The sequence below is a fragment of the Phyllostomus discolor genome, chromosome 4, assembly GCF_004126475.2.
Source record: "Phyllostomus discolor isolate MPI-MPIP mPhyDis1 chromosome 4, mPhyDis1.pri.v3, whole genome shotgun sequence".
NCBI classification, from domain to species: Eukaryota; Metazoa; Chordata; class Mammalia; order Chiroptera; family Phyllostomidae; genus Phyllostomus; species Phyllostomus discolor.
The window spans coordinates 28,636,532-28,653,098 of record NC_040906.2 but is presented as its reverse complement, the minus strand read 5'-3'; the positions used below and the strand labels follow the sequence as shown (position 1 = coordinate 28,653,098).

Genomic DNA, 16,567 nt, shown 5'->3' with positions numbered 1-16,567 from the left:
TCTTTAGACATTATATCCCATTTTTGCAACAATATCATAAAAGCGGGTATTAGTTTGTTCATCTTAGGGATTAAAAGGAGCCCTGAGACTGCAGGAGGAAACTTGCCCAAGATCACAAAACTTGCCAGTGATGGGCTGGGGTTTGAGCCAGCCCTCCATGGCTTTACAACTGGTGGTTTCTCTGCCTCCTTGGGCTAATAGCCATTTTTATCTAACAAAATGGTAAATGCCTAAAGCCTAAAGGCTCATCTACACTTGCTAAGCTCAGTGTCCCTTATCTTGCCATTGACATTTCATTTTATGATCTCCTAGTATCACTGGACTAAGGAAGCATGGCCATCTGTTCAGTCGCTAAAGCTGTTTGTTCCCTTGGGTGTTGTCCACAGCTAGAGTACATGTAGGAAATACTGATATTGTTTGCAGTGAAGTTGTTGGATTCTCCCTATCAGGTTAAAAGCTCACCAGTCACCTGGGTTTCACTTGGAGAAGGGCAAGGAAGAGCCTTCCTTCACTTGCTACTTCAGTAGTTTTTTCCATAGCCCCTGTTTAACATGGAGACTTGCGTTTTCTTACCAGTTTTTCACTGCGAGGTTAGAACCTTGGGGCTGAGTATAGCTGAGGAAAGGAGTTTGGGGAAGAAAATAGAGGAAGAGACAATTGTGAAATGAGGAAATGCAGCCAGCAATGGGAGTGGGCTTAGTTCTCCTTCAGCTTTGTAAATGATTTCTGTCTTATTCTCCAGGAGAACCAGTGAAGACATCCATTCAAGAATCAGGAGCATCTTTGCCTCGGGTACAGAATAAATTATCTGATTTGGTATTGTACTGTGTGCACAGTATCTCTGGAGAATACTGACTTCTTTAAAAATATCTGTCAGTTAAGAATTGTTTTTATGTGACAACAATGGGATTTTGAGAGTGTTATTCTCCTGAGTACTTTTCTAAAAGGGAACCGTGGTTGCAGCAACGAAATGGATTGCATTAGTGGAATGCAGGAAAATTCCAGAGTGGCACTTCTCTTTACAGCTGAGTGATTACTGAACATACTAGCGAGCAGTGAACCTTGACTTGTTCTGGCTTTTTCATAGGCTGATAACCTCTCTGTAAGGAGAGGCAATAGAAGGCCTCGTTTTGTACTAGTTTGGAAAGATCTCACTTGCACAAACTCAGGTTACTAAGAAAAAAGGTGATCTATCTTTTTTGTTTGTTTCAAAATCTCTGTATCCTGCAAAGCCAAGACACATGTAAAGAGACTGCAATTCTCATTAAAATTAAATAAAAGCTGAAATAGCTTGTTGTCTTATGCGTATTACCTGAATAGAGAAAAATTTTTATACTAATGGGAAATGTCATCTGTGATGACTTCAGGCTCTGTCTCTTGACTGACTTACCTGCCAAAGGAATGTTTAAGAAAATCCAAAAGAAAAGATGGTATATAGGTGGGACCTTGTGGAAACAGCAGTATCCAGAGTCTTTAACAGTCTCTGCTTTCTTTCCTAGCACATACCAGAAGAAAGATACAGGATGCAGAGCAAACCCTTAGGAATCTGCTTGATAATTGACTGCATCGGCAATGACACAGGTAGGTGTGTCTGCTGCAGATTAACTGATCCCTCCACAGTGAGACTGTGGCACAGTCAAGTTGTATTCATCAGTGTGATGACCACTATGCTGCTGTAACAAACCACTGCCACAGTCTGTACAAAGGGGAAATTTCATTTATACCACAGCCTACTGTGGACTGGGCTATACCCAACTATTTAGTCAGGGCATTGACCTCTTTTCCCTTAAATTATCAAATTAAAAATGACAACAGCCAACATAATGGCCATCTGGTATAAATGAATCAAAATTATACCTATTTTTTTGTCAGACCAGTAAACAATATATTTTTTGTTGTGCTGCAGAATTTTAGTGATTAGTTTATGTGTGCCATGAAATTAAAAAGGTTGAAAATCGCTGAGCTAGAGGGGGCTTTATTCCCAGTGGTCATTTAGTGGCTTCATCATCTGAGGCCTTAGAGTTTTCTACAGGATCCTCTAGATCTAGCTGGTGGATGAAGGAAGTGCATGATCTCACGTACATTTGGGAACCAGGCCTCAGGGTGGTATACATCATTTCCACCCATATCCTACCAGTCAGAACTCACTCATGTGGCCTCATCTAACCCCACTGGACTAGGAACTTAGTCTAGCTGTGTGTCAGCAGGAAATTGAAAGAGGGGAACACAGACCCTTTTGTCTGGCACAAAGGCATGATTTGTGAAAGTTAGTGAGTCTTGTCTTTTCATGCTGGATGCCATGGCAGGGAGGAGTCTTGGGCCTCTGGGAGTGGTTAAAATGGAAGACTTTCTGGTTTCAGTATTACCAGATACCTCATCATTTCACCCACATAGACCATGAAGCTTTTCTGGAGTGCATTAAAGGTATGATAAATGAGTGTTCTCTTAGAGGCAATGTGTCACTTAGTTGTGCCACCCTGTACTTGGGCTGTTGCCCAGAGTCTGCTACCTGTATGTCACTATTTGGATCTGAATTGATCTTTTTATCCAATTGTGGTTGGATGTCTGACTCAGATGAAATCAGTCACTGGTGATGCATCAAAGAACAATGAGAAGAATCTAGATAAGTGGTATGTGGTTAATTATGTTTAATTATTAATCTCTTCTTTGAAGAGGCTGATCATTCTGTTTCCTTTCAACTTTTCAACAGTTAAAAAAAATACATTTCATTGATTATGCTATTACAGTTGTCCCAGTTTTTGCCCTTTGCCTCCCTCCACCTGGTACCCGCCTCCCCTCCAGCAATCCCCCCACTTAGTTCATGTCCATGGGTCATGTCCATGGGTCAAAGAACAAGTTCTTTGACTTCTCCATTTCTATACTATTCTTGACATCTGCCTGTCTATTTCGTACCTACCAATTATGCTTCTTAATCCCTGCACCTTTTCCCCCATTTTCCCCTTCCCTTTCCAGCTGATAACCCTTCAGATAATTTTCCATATCTTTCATTCTGTTCCTGCTCTGCTTGTTTGCTTGGTTTGTTTTGTTTTTTAGATTCAGTAGTTAATAGTTGTGAATTGTTGCCATTTTAATGTTCATTTTTTATCTTCTTTTTCTTAAATAAGTCCCTTTAACATTTCATGTAATAACAGCTTGGTGATGATGAACTCCTTTAGCTTGACCTGTTCTGGTAAGCACTTTGTCTGCCCTTCCATTCTAAATGGGTGCTTTGCTGGGTAGAGTAATGTAGGTTGTAGTTCCTTGCTTTTCATCACTTTGAATATTTCTTGCCAGTCCCTTCTTGCCTGCAGAGTTTCTTTTGAGAAATTAGCTCATAGTCTTATGGGAACTCCTTTGTAGGTAACTCTGCTTTTCTCTTGCTGCTTCTAAGATTTTCTCTTTATCTTTAAACTTTGGCATTTTAATTATGATGTGTCTTGATATGTTCCTATTTGGGTCCAACTTGTTTGGGACTCTTTGTGTTTCCTGGACTTGTATGTCTACTTTCTTCACCAAATTAGGGAAGTTTTCTTTCATTATTTTTTCAAATAAGTTTTCGATTTATTGCTCTTCCTCTTCTCCTTTGGCATCTCTATGATTCAGATGTTGGTATGTTTGGAGATGTCCCAGAGGCTTCTCATACTGTCATTGTTTTTTGAATTCTTGTTTCTTTTGCTGTTCTGGTTGAATGCTTATTTCTTCCTTACATTCCAAATCATTTATTTGAACCCCGGCTTCCTTCCCTTCACTGTTGGTTCCCTGTAGATTTTTCTTTATTTCACTTAGTATAACTTTCACTTCTTCCTTTACGTTGTTGCTGTACCCAGTGACTTCTTTGAGCATCCTGATCACCAATATTTTGAGCTTGCATCTGATAGGTTTGTTTTCTCCATTTCATTTAGATACATTTCTGGAGTTTTGTTCTGTTCTTTCATTTGGGCCATATTTCTTTGTATCCTCAATTTAGCAGCCTCCCTGTCTTTGTTTCTGTGTATTAGGTAGAGCTGCTTTGACTCCCTTAGTAGCATGGTCTGTTGTAGAAAAGCCACCAGTAAATTGTGTGGGGTGGAGCCTTAGGTAATCTCCAGGGCAGGTCAGGGCAACCTGCTTCACCACTTTGTGGTTCTGTTTGGGAGGAAGGCTTGGAGAGGGGACAGTGCTGCTGCCTGGCTTCTGGAGGTTTGCCCAGAACTCGCCCTGTTTCCAGTCACTTTACCCCTCCCTATATGTGACTGGCACCTTTCTTGCTGTTGCCCTGGTGCTGAATCCAAGAGTGGGTGGGTTTGCATATGTTCTAAGATCATGCAGGCCCTTTAAATGGAGTCTCCTGAAAATCCCATAATTTCTTCCTCTGCCCAACCCCCACTGGTTTTTATAGCCAAAAGTTATGGGGATTTATCTTCCAGGTGCTGGAACCCTGGGCTGTACAGTTAGGCCTTGCGCTGGGATCACTGGCTCCCTGTTTATTCCTCCCAATTTTTCTCTACTACATGTGAGTGTGGGACCGCCCGTTCTGCAACCACCACCTCTCCACCCGTCTCTGTCTCCACACCTCCTACTAGTCTGGATGAGTATGGCTTCTTTAAATCCTTGGCTGTCAGACTGCCATACAGTTTGATTTTCTGACAGTTCTGGGTATTATTTGTTTTGAGGTTTAGTTGTAATTCTGTCTGTGGTTGCATGAGGCAAAACATGTCTACCTATGCCTCCATCTTGACCAGAAGTCCTTTCTTCCTAAGAAATGCTCTCCTGGTCTCAAGTGGGCTCTGGTGGACACGGGAATTCTGTAGGAACCTCACTGCTGTGGCAATCAGTGGCTCTCAGTGCATCACGTTTTCTGTGCCTGGAGAAGTTTGTCTGACCTGGATGCTCTGCCTGCTCCAAGGACGCTGTCTTTCTGAGGCCTAACTAATCTTCCAACATTTTCTGAGAATGAGTCAGAGGTGTCTGTTAGGCTTATTTAAAATGTTATCATGGTGAGATTTATGGGAAAGAGAATCTAACAGAATATCAAATTAGCAAATACTAGGCTGAAAGTCCCAGGCTGATTTCATTATGATCTCCTGTTCTCATGTCCTTATTTTTGGTTAAATATGACAAATGCCATTTCCTTAGCTATAGATAAGCGTCCTTTCTTTGGTAGCTGTTAGTACCCATGTAAGGAAGAGAAGATATTTTCTCAATGAGTAATATCCTGCTTTAAAAGAGACTATGTAATTGACTTCTACTTTCTATTTTAATTAGTTCTGTTTTACTCATTATAGTTTCCCTGGTGCAAGATGTATGTCTGTTGTATAAAGAGAATTATAAAGATAAAGCCACATGGGCTGCTGTGAATTTGTGGCTAAAAGCCATTGTCACTGCTTGCTTCCCTTGCTGGGCTGTGGGACTCTTGCCAGCAAGGACTGAATGAATATTTGTATAATTCTGCATTTTAGCAGTATGGTTAGAGTTGGACCCTATAATACGGCTGCATGGGTGTGAATCATGGGCATTAAAGTGGAATGCCGAGGGGTCTCAAATCCATCACAGGCCCAGCTGAGACTCAGCACAGCAGGGGAGTGCTAATTAATATAAAGTGGAAGGCAGAGTCTCCTCTCGTGCCCTCTCTCTAGGCCTGTGGCTCTTCATTTTCCAGCTACCCTCCTGGTGATTTTTCGCTGAGCCCTGGGATCCTAGGTTGGCAGAAGTCTTCATTACCCCCGTACTCTGTATTTCCATCTAAACAGTGTGGGGGGAGGGGGTGCTTTATCTAGAGTGATTATGTGGGGCTTCTTTTTGTCTTGCCTAGTTAACTTTGTCATGTCGTTAACATTGACCATTTGGGAGGATTGCAGGAGTCTGGGAATAAACATTATTGCCAAGAGAAACAAGGGATCTGAAAGAAACTAACAGTAATACGATAATACTGACTTTGGGAGTGGTAGTGATTAGAGTATAAAAATATTTAAAAATCTACCATGTGCCAGATGTTAGGGTGGTTGGTGACAAGGGCTGTGAAAGAATTCACAAAGAGAAGAAAGTTCAGAGAGCAAAGTTTTTTTCATTTTTACTTTTCCAAGAGAGGGAAGGGGCTAGGTATGGAGACTGCACCGGCCCTGAGGGGTTAGGGCTCTGGGCTCTCATCCTGTGATGGGCGGTGATGGGGCCGTTGTAGAGCAGGGTGTTTCAGCTGGGCTGCAGCTTGTCTGGATATTATCTTCAGCTGCAGGGTCCTGGTGTATCCTGCTTTGTAAGTTCCCGGAGCATCTGTGCTTTCAGGGCACTTCCAGTAATGTCCTAGTCCTGGGGATAAAGACTCATAAAACAGTTAGGGTCAGTCATGCTTTATGGGGTCCAGTCAGCTCTGGCAAAGAGGGCCTGAAAAGGGGGCATTTTGTCCTATTACCAGGTACTTTGCTGATTCCTTTACATGGACTCTCACTTAATCTTCATAAATAATACTGTAAGATAGGTGCTACTGAAACCAGAGGGCTCATGCTGCCTCTCACCACTCAGCCAAAACGCAGAGACAGGGATTGGGTTATAATTGCGCTCTTATTAATATCAGAGACCAGCAGTCTGAGAAGGTGGTAGGTAAAAACCCTAACATTCATTTTACCTTGAGCTTTCATAAGCAAGTTTGTATGGGGGGAAAGTGGGAATTTGGGAGGGGGAACTACCCAGGGGGAAGCACAGACTTGCTGTTTGTCTTGGGAGGGGAAGCTGAAAGGGGATTCACGCAGCTCCATCCAAGCTGGCTCTCTCTGTTCGGATCTTATCTTTTCTGTTTGCATTAGAATTCCTCTCTTCCCCCACGCCTGTGGTTAATGGGCAAGAAGTTACGTGCTCTCTGGTTAGGAAAGATAAGGTCTTCTAATTTACCAGCTGGCTGTAAATTGCTCAAACTGTTTGGCTTTGTTTAATTTTCAAACAACCAAAAAGTCTCCGTTTCCTCATTCCACTTGCCCAGGAATTTCCCTAGCTTCTTACTATATAGTCTGTTATCCCCATTTTCAAGGTGAGCAACCAGAGCCCAGAGAACTCCCTTCCTAACTTCTCTACTAACACAGCTGGGGTTTGACAGCTTGACTCCAAAGCCTCTGCTTTCAGCTGCTTTGCTATAATGTCAGTTCCATGAGGGTGGGAAGCTTGTCCATCCCTTTTACTGTGTCTCCAGTACCTGAAACAGTGCCTGGCACATTGGAGCCCAGTACATATTTGGTGGGAAAATGAATGAAGGAATATGTGCTTGTAATCTCAGTGTGTTTCTAAAGCCATTCCTTTGTATCTGCAGAGTTTAGCAGACTCTCCTATACCTATTTTCTGTACTCAAAAAAAAGAGAGACTTTTACCCAGAGAGTATGCAGGTCTTGAAAACATTTATAAGTTTATTCTTCCTTTATGTCATAAAGGTTTATTGGGGACCTACTAGCTGCAGAATAGCATGCTAGGCCCTATGTGAAGCAAATATGGAGGCAATCAGATGGAGTCTGTTCTTAGAGCCACATTGTGAAAGAGAAGGTGATTTTTGGAGTGGCTTGTTAGTAACCTCTCCTTGGAGCAGACGTGGAGGCTTAGGGATTTGGGGCCAGTTCTCTGAGTTTGGTGGAATTAAAAAACGAGTCCTGGTGTTGTGTCATCGGTGTCAGTGACCTTGCAAAACGAGGCCTGTGTCACGTCCTGGTTCTTGCAGTGCCCTGACATAGTGCTGGCTTTTGATCTTGTCAGGAATGGAGGAGTGAATGTCCTGCGTCACAGGCAGATGGACTCTGGGCCTTGATCTCGGGCTCTGGTTGGTTTGTAGGCTCCTGGATGAACGATGGTGTTTGCAGATTAGGAAGTGTTTTTTCTTCTCTCTCCTCCCCCACTCTTTCTGAGAAGCTTGGAGATTTTTCTGCACTTATTAACCAAGCAAAGACTTTGCTTTTTCTAGCAGATGCTATTTCCCTTGTAAATCTTGAATAAATAAACTTCGTCTTCTAACAGAGCAGCAGGAAATGTGAAAGCCCAGAGGTAGTTTGCTGAGATGCTTTGCAGATGCTGCTGACCCTTTGAAACAGGAAAACATACCAGGGTTCGTGATGCCTGTCACATGCCAAATTCAGTAAGAGACAGGGATTGAATCTTTATGGGTGGTTATTGGGATGGCTGGCAATCTGAGAAAATGGTGGGTTGGCACTCTAATAAAACCATCTTATATTTTCTTTCCAAGTCAGTCTTTTATAACAGGGAATAAACAAGGTATGGTGAGGGGTTTTGAAATTCAGGGAAAATTAGGTGAAAGAAACTGTAGCATTCTCGTCCTGGGCAGTTAGCTGTTCCCAGCGGTGGGTTGTCATCTGGAACACAATGGCCCGGATGCCTCCACTTGTTCCCCATGCAGTAAAATCTGGCGGTGCCCCAGGAGGTCAGCTGTCTGTTCTGGGAGTGGTGGGGCAAATCTGAAGTTCCTGAAACAACAGTTTTAACATATGCATTACCTACTAGACTTATTAACTATTTACCTCAAACTAAAGTGTTCCAACTCTTAAGTCCCCCCCCCCCCCCCCCCCCCCCCCCCCCCCCCCGTCACCTTCACTTACCAGACCTGTACTAACTGCACTGCACAGCCTGAAAAACCCCACATCATATTAGAAAGTTGGTTTCTGACAAACAGTTCAAGTTAACAAAGAAAGGGCTGGGTCGGGAGTGGGATTTCCAGGGGCAGTAGAATGAGAACTGCAGTTGTTGAAGCTTTATTCTCCTCAGCCCCCGAGTTTTTCTTCCCTATTTGTGGGAAAGAAAGGACAAGGTCATGATGCTATAAAAGGACACAGAATCTGACTGCTCTGAACCTTTTTAGTTTCCAATACAGAGACCTCTCTGGGTTCCGTGGGAGAGGTGCCCTGCAGGCTCTGCGATTTGTGATTTGAAATGGCTGCCTTTGTTTTCTTTAAAATTGTTATGTTATGGTTGTAAGCACTCACAGTTTGCAAAGTGTCTTGACAGAAACCTCATTGGGTCCTCACAGCCACCTTTTGAGGAACATAGTGTAGGCATTAGTATTCATCCCAATTTATAGATGAGTAAACTAAGGTTGTAACTTGTCACGCTGTTACTACCCTCTTGATCCTGTGAACTAGCCTGGACTATCTCTGCGTTCTTGCTGGCCCAACAAAGAACGTTGCAGTTCCTAGCTGACATCAGTCACCACGCTGCCTCACTGTCTGATAGAGGAGAGGTGTGATATTAAGGGGAAATGTCAGCCTCAATGGTTTCAGGCAGGTCTCTTGAATGACTCTCTCCAGAGGGATATTTAAAGGATGCTCTGTCTTAGTCGGAGGCCCCATCCAGATTTGAATTCTTATTGTCCTATTCTTGGCATTGGGGACCTGTATGGGTTTTGGCTTCACCTCCAGCTTTAGCCTTTTTTCTCCTGTTCTATGTGGTAAGGACTTCGTGCCCTGACCTCAGATTCCCAGCCCCTCTGCTGATGTAAGCTGCTCTCTTTCAGGACTAGGCAAAGTTCAGACTCAGTAAGTAGGGTGAAGAGCCGGACTTAAACTCGGATCTGTCAGTTCCAAGACTGGTTCCTCTTTTGCCCTGTGCTATGCAGCTGCCTGCTCACTGCCGCATGACAGCTGCTCCTCCTGCAGGAACCTGCCAGAACAGGGAGCCAGATGAAGTGAGGAGGTGGAAGGCACAAGTCAGCATTTGTCATGTGCTGACAGTTCCTCTGTGTGTCAGCATGGAAAGACAGACTGTGGCTTTCTTCCTTTTTCTTTCTTTGGTTTAACCTTTTTTTAAAAAGATTTATTTATTTATTTTTAGAGAGGGAAGGGAGGGAGAAGAGAGAGAGAGAAACATCAATGTGCCGTTGCTGGAGGCATGGCCTGCAACCCAGGCATGTGCCCTGACTGGGAATCGAACCTGCGCCACTTTGGTTCACAGCCCGCACTCAATCCACTGAGCTATGCCAGCCAGGGCTTGGTTTAGCCTTTTTTTAAAAAATAATTTTTTGTTTTTTGAGTACCCTTGACATACAATATTATATTAGTTTCAGGTGTAAAACTGAGTGATTAGACATTATATAACTTACCAAGTGATCAGCCCAGTAAATCTAGTATCCGTCTGACATCATACATGGTTATTACAATCATAATGACTATATTTCCTGTGCTGTACTTTACATCCCCATGACTGTTCTGAAACTACCCATTTGTACTTCTTTTTTAAAAATTATTGTTGTTTATTCTATTACAGTTATCCCAGTTTTCCCCGCTTTGTCCTCCTCCACCCAGCCCATGCCCTGCTCCCACAGTCAGTCCCCATACTGTTGTCCATGTCCGTGGGTCATTCACGCATGTTCTTTGACTAGTCCCTTCCCCTCTTTCCACCATTATCCCTCACCCTCCTTCCCGCTGGCAGCTGTCAGTCTGTTCCTTGTTTCCATATCTCCGGTTCTGTTTTCCTTGTTAATTTATTTTGTTCATTAGATTTCTCTTATAAATGATATCATTTGGTATTTGTCTTTCTTTCAAGGACTTTGATAAGGGAGGAAATCTATCAGCCAAGAGAGGGTTTTGAAAGTGAACCGTTCTGAGATAACAAACAAAGCGTTGAGCCTAGTATTCCCCTATTTGCTTCTGCCCCCTAGAGGAGAAAATATTCCATGATTAGAGAGAGGTGAGTCCTGAAAGAAATCGCTTGGGATGAAACAGCAATGATGGAACTGAGGACCTAGTCCAGGTATTCCTGATGTGCACTCCTGGGTTTCATCCTGAAGGCAGCCCTGGGAACAGAGGCCTTGCCCCCCGCCCCTTGGAGCCCTGGCCAGGGGCAGTGCTGTGGAGCCTCTTCTGCTGCACTGAGGTTCTGTGAAGACCTGCGAGTTACTTAATAGAATATCAGCAACCCATGTATCAGGTCTTTTATTTCCCTGATGACACTTATTTAACATAGGGTTTTAAGGAGCTTGGCACCTTCTTTATATTTCTTCATTATTATGTGATATACATAATTAATTTATTTCAGCTTTACCTGTGGGCTAGGCAGGGGAGAAAAGTAAGTAGTCCCACTATAGTCTTAAGTCTTGGTTATTGCCATTCCCTTTTCCTGACAGGAGAGACCAAAGGATTGAGCTGATAACTTATTTATCTAATAATGTGTGCAAACCACTCCAAAATTTAGCGGCATAGAACACCAGTACTAATATCTCTCCCAGTTTCTGTGCGTCGAGTGGCTTAGCTGGGCTGTTCTGGCCCATACTGTCTCAGGAGTAAGTGTCCAGATGTCAGCCCAGGTGATCTGATGCTCAAGTGGGATTAGGGGATCTTCTTCTCAGGTGGTCACGCATGTGGCTGGGGAGTTGGTGCAAGGTTTTCATTCTTTGTGTGGGCTGTCCACGGGACTGCTTCAGTGTTCTCAGGACATGGCAGCTGGTTTCCCCCAGCGTGAGCAGTTCAAAAGAGAGAAAGAATGGGGTGGAAGCCACATCCTTCTCGGGATCTAGCTTTGGAAGTCAGAGTATGCCTCCTGTCACATTCCACACATTAGAAACGAGTTACCAAGTGTGGTTCACATTCAAGAAAAAGGAATATCTCTATATTTTTATGCGGTACCTTCATTTATATATTTCCTCTTGATGCTTTTCTGTGATGCCTAAACTAGTGGGAGATGGGATCCCTTTGTCCTGGAAGGGAAGATGGGAAGTAATGTCTCTTCTAATTACTATTGTGTTGTTAGGTTTGGGGTGAATGCAGTGATAGGCTTCTGGAAGACCCTTCCCCAGGGGAAGAAGAGAGATGGGCTCGTAATCATAAGACACGGAAACAAACCCAGAGAAGTTCATGAGCTAATAGTGTGGGTGACAACCTGAATTAGGAGATGCTTGTTTAGCCTCTGGGCTTTGGACAGAACAGTTTTTTTGTTTTTTGTGTTTTTTTTTGCCCTGCAAATGAATAAAATCTGGAGGCATCTCTCAGACAAGGAACAGAAACCAAATGGGTGGGTCAAAAGAGTGTGGAGTTTTCAAGTGATGGAGAGGAAGATGTCTCTCCACTGTTAGAAAGATAAAATAATTCAGGAGGCTGTGTTATTTCTCCAGTGAAGGTAAGCTAAGAAGACGGGAAAGAAGTAGACTTCGCAGAGGGTCTGGGGTTCCAAGGCTATAGAGACTTCTAGAATATAGACACAAACATTTTAGAAAAGAGAATAGGAACTCATTTTCATTGAGCACCAGGAGCTTTATTTGTATTATCTCATTCAGTCCTCATGGCATTCTCATAGGGTGGGTATCACTGCTTCCATTTAGAGTTAGGAAGACCTGCTTCCTAAAGATCACGCTGTCCCCCTGTGTGGCTAGGTCAGCAGACTCCGTCTCCTTTTTCTGCTGCGTTCTACAGCTTCTGGAGTCAAAGTCAGCCCAGGATTCCTGGAAACTAGATGAAGCTCTGGGGACACTGTAGGAAATCTTGACCAAGCGTTCTCACTGCGTAGTTGGAGGTTACACTGGGAAACAGGTCATGAGAGGAAGGAACTGGAGAGTCTGGAAATGACTCAGGGCCTCCAGATCGTCCCGCAGCAGGTGGCGGTCAGGGGGTCTCGTGACCCATGCCACCCTTTCTGCAGCTGTTTGGATCTAGGTTTGGATCTGAGCCCTGCAGATGTATCCATTCTTATGTACTTGTCTGGTTTTTTTCCCCCAGAGCTTCTTCAGAATACCTTCACTTCCCTGGGCTATGAAGTCCGGTGTTTCTTGCTTCTGTCTATGGAAAACATAATTCAGATTCTCCGCGAAGTTGCCCATATGCCTCGACACCAAGACTACGACAGCTTCGTGTGTGTCCTGATGAGCCGAGGGAACTCCCACAGCGTGTTTGGTGTGGACCCGTCTCCCTCAGGGTTACCTTTAGATCACATCAGGAGGATGTTCATGGGAGACACATGCCCTTATCTGGTAGGAAAGCCAAAACTCTTTTTCATTCAGAACTATGTGAAGACAGAGTACCATCCGGAGGACTGTGGCATCCTGGAGGTGGATGGGCCAGCAGTGAACAACGTGGACTCCAAGGCAAGGCAGCCTGGGCCCTGCATGGTTCACCGAGAAGCTGACTTCCTCTGGAGCTTGTGCAGAGCAGACGTGTCTCTGCTGGAGCGGCCCTCCATCTCGCCATCCGTGTACCTGCAGTTTCTCGCCAAAAAACTGTGGCAAGAAAGGTGAGCCACGCAGGCCATGGCTGACCCCTAGACCACTCGTTTATTTTCCTGCTACTGATACAGAGGTGCCCCTCTTGGCAGAGAGGAAAGAGGATTTTTTATTCCCTGTTGGAGTTGCCTTAGGAGTATGATACAGACCCTGCACAGAGTATAAACACTTTGAGCTTTAGGAGGTCACTTAGTAGTCAGCTTATCGTTTGGATATTTATCTTCAAAAACGTTGTTTTTTTTTCTTAATTACAAAAGTGATACATACTCCATATTGGAAAAAGTCATTAAAAATAGAGGCTGAAAACAGAACGTAAGAAGCAGTTATAGTCCTACTTTCAGAACCAACCTCTGTTAACCAGATCTTGGTATATGGCCTTCCTGATCTTTTTTGGATACCCGCACAACCATATATTAATATTTTAAAGGCCAAAATAGAATCATCACCTACTATTACTTTATAATCTGCTTTTAGTCTGTGCAACAGTATATCATAATTTTTACATGTCAGTATTCACATTTCTACAGCATTGTTTTAATGTCTGCACGGTAACCCATGATATGGCTCTAACATAATTTACTTGTTTAATCTTTAAGTCACTGAACTGTGTCAAGCTTTCACAAAAAAGAAAGTATTAATATCCTTCTAGCTCAGTATTTGTGTTGATCTTTGTTTTCTTGGGAATATTCCCAGGAATGGGATCACTGTGTTGAATGACATGCATTTTTTAAAGCCTTTGATGCTCTTCTCAGACTGGCCCCCAGTACAGTTCTCCCTGCTTTGTCTGAGAGAGCCTGCGTCCCCAAGTTCTCATCGACACTGCGTGCTCTTATATTTTCCCAAGTCTTGACAATTTGATAAGTAAAAAATGGTACCTGACTGTTCAGGTCTGCAAGTTTTTATTGTATAGATGTTTTTGATATTTATGGGCAAGAATACTTTTTTAAGGGAAATGTTAGTAACCTCATCTCTGTTGAAGCTGATGGACCCACCCTGTACCTCACATGTAAGATTAGCAATCTTTTTTCACTTACTTCCCAGTTACAACTTAGAGTGATATTTCTGAGCCATCTGTGAAGTGCATTCCGTTGTAGCTCTGGGGACCCCAGGAATAGATGTCGTGGCCTGCAGCCCCCAGCCCCTCATTGGTGGTTCAGCAGTACAGGGAGTGCTAGAGCAGGAGCAACTGAGTCCGTCTTCAAAGATAGATGCTCGGTGGGCCAGTGGCTTTTTACATGAGTCTTGCATTTGCATAGACAATCCAGGTGGGTCGTCGTTTAGCTGGTGTGTCCCCAGAGTAAGACTCAGTGGTCCCTTGGGGAGGGGACCAACGTCACTGGGCCAAAGTGCTACAAGCTTGTTTGAATCACTCATGAAGCAGCGTGTAGAGTAGAAATGAGCAATTTCAAAGCACTTTCACCTCATTTGGCTCATTTCATCCTAATGACAGTCTGTCTTGTTTTTGGTATTTGCATGGCATTAATCTTTGCCTTTCTCCTTCTGTCCAGAAGACGACCACTTGTGGAACTCCACATTGAACTGAATAACAGTGTATATAACTGGAACAGAGGAGTGTCTGATAAAGAGAGGTACTACGTCAGTCTGCAGCATACCCTGAGAAAAGAACTCATTCTCTCCTGCAATTGAAAAGCCAATGACTCTTCTGACTGCAAAAGCCAGCAGAGATTGAATTGGTAGAAGAAACTGCTAGAGGACTTCTGGCCAAGATGGAGGCATAGGTGGACACACTGTGCCTCCTCACACAACCAAAATTAAATACAACAAAAATTTAGAAACAAAAAAACAACCAGGACAGAAAATTGAATTGTCCTGAAGTCTGGAAGTCCGACTGGTAAGTAGGCGGAGTCAGCAGCCAGAGGAGAGGGGTTGCAGCAGGAAAAGCGGTGCCTGGCAGACTCTGGTATGCAGGGCACAGGCGGCTGTTAGCAGACCCCAGGTGCGCAGGTGGTGGCTAGCAGACCCCGGGCATGGGGAGGCAATGAGCAGACCCAGTGAGGCACGCAAGGCAGGTGGCTGTCTGCAGTCACACATTTGTGTGTAGAGAAACCAGGTGAAAACGGGCAGTGAGATAGACCACGCAACCCAGGGACCCAGCGCCAGGAAACAAAGCCTAAAGCACTGATTGAAAACACTTCTGGGGGTTGAGGTGCCAGGAGAGACTCCTAGCCCCACAGGAGAGTTTGTTGGAGAGACCCACAGGGTCCTAGAAGGTACACAAGCCCACCCACCCGGGTACCAGCACCAGAAGGGCCCAATTTGCTTGTGGGAAGTGGCAGAGGGGACTGAAATCTGATGGAGAGCAGAGCAAGCGCTATTGTTACCTCTCAACCTTGCCCCCACATACAGCGTCACAACCCAGTGACTGGGTTGCCCCGCCCTGCTGAATACCTAAGCCTGTGCCCCTCACATAGTAACAGGTGTGTTAAGACAAAAAAAAATGGCTCAAATGAAAGAACAGATCAAAGCTCCAGAACAAACACACCTAAGCAATGAAGAGATAGCCAGCCTATCAGATGCACAGTTCAAAGCACTGGTGATCAGGATGCTCACAGAATTGGCTGAATTTGGTTGCAAATTAGATGAAAAAATGAAGGCTACACTAAGTGAAATGAAGGAAAATGCACAGGGAACCAATAGTGATGGGAAGGAAACTGGTACTCAAATCAATAGTGTGGACCAGAAGGAAGAAAGAAACATCCAACCATAAAAGAATGAAGAAACAAGAATTCAAAAAAATGAGGAGAGACTTAGTAACCTCCAGGACATCTTTAAATGTTCCAACATCTGAATTATAGAGGTACCAGAAGGAGAAGAGGAAGGGCAACAAGTGGAAAAGTTATTTGAACAAATAATAAAGGAGAACTTCTCCATTCTAGTAAAGGAAATAGACTTCCAGGAAGTCCAGGAAGCTCAGAGAGTCCTAAAGAAGTTGGGTCTAAGGAGGAACACACCAAGGCACATCATAATTACATTACCCAAAATTAAAATTAAGGAGAGGATCCTAGAAGTAGAAAGAGAAAAGAAGAGTTTCCTACAAAGGAGTTCCCATCAGACTGTCAGCTGATTTCTCAAAAGAGACCTTACAGGCAAGAAGGGGCTGGAAAGAAGTATTCCAAGTCATGAAAGGTAAGGACCTACATCCAAGATTGCTCTATCCAGTAAAGCTTTCATTTAGAATGGAAGAGCAGATAAAGTGCTTCTCAGATAAGGTCAAGTTAAAGGAGTTCATCATTACCAAGCCCTTATTATATGAAATGTTGAACCAAACCTTGAAAAGTTGGTGGGCTTTTGGCAGGTTGAAATGGAGAAGAGAATATGTTGCCAGAGAGGAAACAAATCAAGTGGAAGAACAGAAAGGAGAAATATAAGGCATGTTCT

The 16,567-nt window shown here is 43.8% G+C and overlaps 1 protein-coding gene across 4 annotated transcripts in view; it reads left to right on the top strand.

Moving 5' to 3' along the window:
* Nucleotides 1-14,828, top strand: part of CFLAR (CASP8 and FADD like apoptosis regulator) — a 43,211-nt gene extending 28,383 nt beyond the window's left edge. For all 4 annotated transcript variants that reach the window (XM_028509849.2, XM_036023095.1, XM_036023096.1 and 1 more), the window contains 4 exons: nucleotides 743-792; nucleotides 1,500-1,581; nucleotides 12,669-13,179; nucleotides 14,677-14,828. In XM_028509849.2, coding sequence (XP_028365650.1) covers nucleotides 743-792; nucleotides 1,500-1,581; nucleotides 12,669-13,179; nucleotides 14,677-14,815 — 782 coding nt within the window. In that variant the 3' untranslated portion in view covers nucleotides 14,816-14,828. The remainder of the gene's footprint in view (nucleotides 1-742; nucleotides 793-1,499; nucleotides 1,582-12,668; nucleotides 13,180-14,676) is intronic.
* The last annotated feature ends 1,739 nt before the right edge of the window (nucleotides 14,829-16,567 follow it).